General features: G+C 36.3%; 1 protein-coding gene across 1 annotated transcript; it reads right to left on the reverse strand.

Annotated features, from left to right (window-relative positions):
- Positions 1-3,898: 3,898 nt before the first annotated feature.
- Positions 3,899-6,322, reverse strand: LOC132189392 (CBL-interacting serine/threonine-protein kinase 5). Its single transcript, XM_059604123.2, has 2 exons — positions 5,300-6,322; positions 3,899-5,151 (listed from the first exon to the last, which is right to left on the reverse strand). The coding sequence occupies exons 1-2, from the start codon at positions 6,054-6,056 to the stop codon at positions 4,547-4,549; spliced, it is 1,362 nt and encodes a 453-aa protein (XP_059460106.2). The 5' UTR covers positions 6,057-6,322; the 3' UTR covers positions 3,899-4,546.
- Between the last annotated feature and the right edge of the window lie 688 nt (positions 6,323-7,010).

The raw sequence follows: 7,010 nt of genomic DNA on the forward strand, positions 1-7,010 counted from the left end.
TTAAGGTAAATCATCCTTGATTTTCCAAATTTTACACTTAGTGTGGTATTTAATAGGCTAATGATGAGAATACAAGTTCACCAAATAAATATATATTAAAAAAAATTGAGGAATTTATAAGAGTTTTTGTTTTAAGTAAGATTATTATTCATTTTTTAATATAATAAAATATTTTTTTTTTTTTTTGTTAATTTAAATCTTGAATAGCCCCATATATATATCGTCTGACCTTTCTCTTCTCCCTTTCTGCTCTATGGCAGGATTATTCTCTTGACTCATAGGAGGCCAGGCCCACACCTTTGCCGGGCTGTGCTTTTCTTTCCACCCAAACCATGGACCCATATCCGAATACGAGACCAGCCCAGTTCAAGAACATGTCCAATGTTATTGTAACGAAGTTTGTTTATAAATAAGAGTGTTGCTAAAGATACTACAATTTTTATTGTAAAAGTATTTTATACACACATTAACAGGCTAGTTTATCCAAGTTTTGCTCGTTTATTATTCGAGCCAAAATTATTATTCAAGATCGATTCGTTTATTAAACAAATAGAGAGTGAATTATACAAACTGAACTCTAGCTGTTGATCTACCACCATAATCCATAGCCATTAATGTTTCATCTAAAAAGAAAAGCAAACTAAAAACTCTTTCTTTGGGCATGGGCTATGTCTAGGCCCATTTCACCCTCTTCTTTAAAGGAAACTATACGTTATGGGCCATTAATATGTCTCTCACAAGATTGGGGCTTTGTGTTCATGCAGCATAATTCATATTTTTTTAGATTTACAAATTACTTTGACTGCCATGTTTCCAAATTCTTTTTTTTTTTTTTTTTTTGAGAAAGTTTCCAAATTCTTTTGAGAAATATTAGAAGTACCAAATTTTTTACTAATGTATAACTCATTCATTAGAGAGAAACAATACAATTAATTAAAATAAATGTATTGGGTACCAATAAATGAGTTACACATCAGTTTGGTAAGCCTTTCTTGGTAAAAGATTTAGTACCCATAACATTTCTCAATTCTTTTTTGGTGGCTTCAATTCGTTCATTATTAGGTGCGCTCTTCCATGCTATGGGCGTTTCTCCATACAATCTAGCATTCGGACCGTCTCAAAATCCGTCGTTTTAAGCGTGTCCTATCTTGCCTTGTGTGCCAAGAATATAATGGGTTTTGGTCATTCATTTGGCTCATTCTCAATTGTTTTTAGGCCTCTTCTTGTAGTAATGTTTGTACTGTAGAAACCAATTTCTATATTGATATTTCCTTTTTTAAAAAGATTTGAGAAAGGATTTGTTTTGTTTTGTAATGAAGGTGGAGTTTATTGCTTCATTCCAAATTTCCAATTGTCGAGGAGTTCGGAATAAAGCTTCATTTGAATTGGCATTCTTGTTTGTTTGCATTAAACTTACTGAATTCACTCAAAACCCATCCTCCTTTTAACTAAGAAATAAGAATGTTCAAATTCTTACTGCAATTGATTGTCCGAATTGAATTCAAGTAGTTTTATAGGTCACTTACTTTAGACAGATGAATTTCACACTTTAGACTATCAGAGACAAGTCGGCCTCATAGTCCTAATTTCTATGGGAAGCTACTCGAATTCGGTGCAAAACGAATAGCCAATTAAAATGATCCTTATTTGGAAAAGGAAAGCTACGTATTTAGATAGATATATCAAGATTCAGATTTTCAACCATTTGCTCCTCGGATTGTTAGCAATTCAAACAGTAAATGTGAGAGAGTCTCTATAGAACTCTCATGTCCAAACAAATGAATAAGCTGTCAGAAATATATTCAGATTATAAAAGTTCTCTCATATTTTGATCACAATTATTTAAAAAAATAAATGGTTAGAAGATTTCTGTCGGTCACGTCATGTACCAAATGGTAATCACCAAACTGAACCTAATTTAAAGATGTTGCGTCTGAATTTGGCATCAAGACAATTCCAAAAGTCCATATCAGACAATTCCATTTTTATTGGATTAATTGATGAGATTAAGAGTAAATATAAATTATATTTATAATCTTTTGAAAACTGCTATTTGCCAATATCTTTGTATTTGAAATAAAATGAAATCATCCTCTCTTTTTTTTTTTTTTTTAATCCCAATTGACGGATTTTCTTCTTTTTGATTTGAGAAACAATACGAGCTTAATAACCTTTTCTTCTTTTCTTTTTTTTTTTTTTTGTTTTTTCAATATTTTTCTTATTACCATCTTGAATTAGGATCCGAGTAATTTTGTTATTCAAAAAGTAAAAAGACAAAAATACCCTTCAAATCACTTCGATAATCAAGTAACAAAATATACCACCCGACACCTTTAATTACTTAATTAACAAATTAAAATAAGATTATTGAGGCCGCCGGCTTAAGTAGTTCTCGTAGTAGGTTACTTCTTCTTACTTTTTTTTTTTTTTTTTTTTTTTGACAGGTGTACATTTTCACCCTGGTGGATACACGTGTCTTCCGAATCTGCTTCCAAGAAGAAGCTCATAATAAATTACAGGAAATCCATGGTACTAAATATTATCTCAGGTTTCCAAAATATAATAATAAGCTTTTTCAGGATCTTCGTGCCTATGAGATTTGACTTTTTTCTATAATAAAGGAGATTCTTCGATGGAATTAGGATTTCTCCGGTTCATTTCAATAAATATCTACTTAGTTATATTAGAAGAGTATTTTTATTTCCTTAAAAAAATGAAAAGACTAAAATATAACTAATTGAAGAGGAGTATGGGTTTGTTTGGAATTGTGTTTGAGAGGCACTACAAAAAACAGGGACATTATTGACGTGGCAAACAGTAACTCATGTTTGCCATGTCAATAATTTTTGACGTGTCTAAAAGAAAATGTCAAAAAAAATTTTTTTTGACGTGTCGCATTTTAACACTTCAAAAATTTTTGACATGCCAAAATGCCACATCAAAAACTTGGATATTTTGACACCCACCATTTTAACCGTTGAGACACGTCAAAAAGCACACGTCAGAAACCCCTAGTGAAAAATATATTCAATTTTTGTAATGGGGTCTAAAAGAGCTTTTAACACTCAAAAAGTCCGTTTGAAGAAAAAAGTACTTGTTTAATAAAAAAATTAAAAGCGCTTTTAATGGTTGAAAAAGCCTAAAAATGATCAAAATGCACATTTGACAAAAGTTTAAAAATAAATCTTGTACCCAAAAGCTCTTTTCGACTTAAAATATCTTATTTTTCAAACGCAATCCCAAACAGACTTTATATCCAATTAGTTATATTAGATGGGTATTTAAAAGCTAGCTCAAACAAAACTACAATTTTGACATGCATGTTTGGCACCGACACGTAAAGACTTTTTGGTTGGATTATGTACCAACCGAAAATTCCATGATGAATGCTCAACATCTTAATCACTGTTGGGAATACTAGGTTGGCCCACTTTCTAGTTAGATTATAAGACTTGTCAGCTAACTGATGGGATTTGGCTGCAATTCTGTCAATGGGATTCGACACAGTCCGTCACGAGAGGGTTTCTACAGGACTCATTTGTTCACACAGATGCGCGATAGCTTAAGCTGTTTATTGAAATTATTTGGCTTTGATTGGAGTTCAAGTAATCAATTACCATTTGAAGTGAATTGGAGATACGCTATTTTATGGTTAAAACTTTATTTTGTTGTATTTAATCATATACATGAAGTAATATTACGTACACCATTAGATCTTTGAAACAAAATATTAACCATAAAATGACTTTTAGTGAAATAAAAAAGGGTCATATTCCTTCAATTTCAAGGAAATCTTGGTGAACAGCTAACAACTTGAGGTTGTCTTTGTTGTTGGTAGAAATTGGATAATTTCTAGCCACTCGTGAGCTTAGTGGTTTGAATGGATTATACAAAATGCTGGCAGAATACAATCCACACTTAATATGGACAATATTTATACATATTTGCCTCGTTAATCACTAGCTTCCACGCCTACAAAGCATAATGTACAGCATCCAAAAGCAACCAAAAAAAAAAATATTACACTTCAAGTGCAGCATTGATTTCCACTATTAGTTGAAAATTGATAGGGAAAATGCTGAGTGTCACTGATTTTTCTTCAAAAATGTGCAGGGGTTGAGTTGGATTTCATATCTTCAGGTCGGATCCCAATCGAGTACAATGAACTGTCCGTATTATAGGCTAGAAGAGAGTACCCGAACCTTACTTGCTTGGACAAAGAGCTCAAAAACCTATTCGAGCTACCCGAATACTTGTCCGATTAGGCGGGGCGGAACTCGAGTGTACCACTTCTTACATATCTCCCCAACCAAACAACATTCTCAAGAAGAACATGAACATAATTGTATAAAACCTTGTCATCCTTTTATCTCCCAAACTTCAATTTGGTAATCACAACCTATATACAAACCAAACAAAAAATTTTCCAAAACATTGAAAAGAAAAAGAAAAAGAAAAAAAAAAGCTAATGTTAAAAGTTTTTGCCATCGTTGTGTCTCTGTTTTTTTCTGGGGTTATGGAACAAACATGAAAAACAGGGGGTTAATCATGGCTGCAGACCATACCATTCACACTCTCCACCGGCATCATCCTTAACATTACACATACTGTCGCCTTGCCATGTCCACACAATGTCTTTCAAAGCAGGCCTGACATCCTCCTCAAAGAACTTTGTATACTCCAAAGTGTCACCGGAGGATTTTGAGAACTCAACAATGGCGACCTCGGGGGCGACCTCGAAGATCTCCGCCGTGATTGCGAGCCGCCCCTTGCGGCCCTCCACTGGGGCCTCCATCCTCACCTTGAAGTCCTTCGCCTTCGCCACCCGCATGCTCAGCCCCTTCGCCACCGCCTCGATCTTCGCCAATATCGCCGCCGCCCTACACCTAGACGAGAACATGGAGCCCACCTTCCGCTTCTTCTCGAATAGGCTCGACAGGTCGAACCCGGACGACATGGAGGATATGAACTCGAATGCGTTGAAAAACTTGGGCGTTTTCGGAGACGGATCATCGTGATCATCATCATCACCAGCTGATGGCTCTACTTGTGTTGTTGTTTCTTTGACCATCGCCGCCGTTCGGATGGGCCTAACCAACCCTTTGCGGAACCAAGGTGTTCGCATTATTGCCGGGATTGTGATCCGTCTATCTGTTTTGATATATAAATTAAAAGATTAAATTATCTCTTTCTATTTTTCCGTAATTCACCCTGAATTAGAACAGAAGTTATGAGTTTAAATACCGTCACCATTGTTTGACTTCAAATACTTTTGATATAAGTGGTGATTTAACGCTACCTGGGTTGGTGACGAGGAGCTTGGACACCAAGCGCTTGGACTCGCAAGAGAACCATGGAGGGAGCTCGAACTGGGCTTTGAAGATCTTGTTATACATGTTCATCAAATTCTCATCTTGAAATGGAAGAAACCCAGCGAGAAGAACGTATAAAATGACTCCACATGACCAAATATCCGCCTTGGACCCGTCGTAGCCCTTCCTCTTCAAGACCTCAGGCGCCACATACGCCGGGGTGCCACACTGCGTGTGGAGAAGCCCGTCGTTCCGGAGCTGCTCCGGCAACGCGGAGAGGCCGAAATCCGAGACTTTGAGGTTCTCGTTCTCGTCGAGCAACAGGTTTTCCGGCTTGAGGTCTCGGTGGGAGACGCCTCGGCTGTGGCAGAAGTCCACCGCGCTGATCAGCTGCTGGAAGTACTTCCGGGCAGAGTCTTCTTTAAGCTTCCCTCTGGCGACCTTGGCGAAGAGCTCGCCGCCTCGGACGTACTCCATGATGAAGAAGATCTTGGTCTTGGTGGCCATGACTTCCTTGAGCTCCACCACGTTGGGGTGGCGGACCAGCCGCATCACCGAGATCTCGCGCTTTATCTGCTCCATCATTCCCTCCTTCTTCACCACCTGATCCTTGTTGATCACCTTGATCGCCACGCTCTCGCCGGAGACCATTTCCTTGCCGTAGTAGACCTTGGCGAAAGTCCCTTTCCCCAACAGCCTTCCCATCTCATATTTCCCAAACAGTATATTCCTCTCCTCCTCCATAGATTATTCAGAGAGCCAACCAAATCAAATCAAAAACAAAAAACAATAAAAGATAAAAATATTGCTGCTATTGGAACTGCATAAATTTCTCAGCTTTGGTTTGGATGGGTTTTGTTTACAATAATATTCGAGGAATATACCGTAAAGGAATCCAAGAAAGAACAGCAGAGATGCAAATCTCAAAGGATTCCATACAGGGGGTTTTCGAGAAAGTCGTTTATTTCTCAGATTTGTTAGATTTAGAGGAGCGGAGGCAGAGAAGCGGCACCTAGGGGGTGTTTGTTAAACACCCTAGCACTGTTCATTTTACAGGATACTGTTCATGGATAAAAAAAAGGAAAAAAAAAATAATAATAATTGGTATGGGAAAATGAAAAAAGTGGTATTGGAAAGTAAAAAATTTTGTTTTGTAGTGATTTTTTTATTTGAATAGTAATAAAAAGTAAATGATTAGATATAAAAAGTGAGTGATTTGATATAAAAGTAATAATATTTTTTTGGGAAAAAAATGAAGTGAATAGTGTGGTGGATGTAGGGGAATGTGAGGGGGTTTAACAAACACCCCCCTAGTATTTTCCTGGGTGCACACAGGATGAAAATTTGTCAAATTTTTATTTGGGAGAGAACTAATGAGAAGAGGACACGTGCATGGGGAGTCACCATGAACACTCTATGATAATTTAATTTAATTTAAGCTTTTTTATTAAAAAAATAAAAAAATAATAATAATAATTAAAGCTTTTGATCTTTTTAGTAATAAAGTAATATCCCCTGTTTTCGGGTTGGGTGCTGCTCTGTTTGGCCGAGGCTTTTGGGGGACTAAATTTCGGTGGAATTGGAAAGAGCATTCACACTATTTGTAGACTAAATTTCACATCCACCTAGCAAACATTTTTTTATTTTATTTTAGATATTTACTTTTATTATTTTATTTAAATATTTAAAACTCTCTCA

This window comes from Corylus avellana, chromosome 9 (genome assembly GCF_965113065.1).
Source record: "Corylus avellana chromosome 9, dhCorAvel1.hap1.2, whole genome shotgun sequence".
NCBI lineage: Eukaryota > Viridiplantae > Streptophyta > Magnoliopsida > Fagales > Betulaceae > Corylus > Corylus avellana.

Coding starts and splice junctions, on each gene's coding strand:
- LOC132189392 (XM_059604123.2), bottom strand. CDS start 6,056: ATGGAGGAGGAGAGGAATATACTGTTTGGGAAATATGAGATGGGAAGG. Junction 5,152..5,299: donor GCTCCTCGTCACCAACCCAG/GTAGCGTTAAAT, acceptor ATATCAAAACAG/ATAGACGGATCACAATCCCG.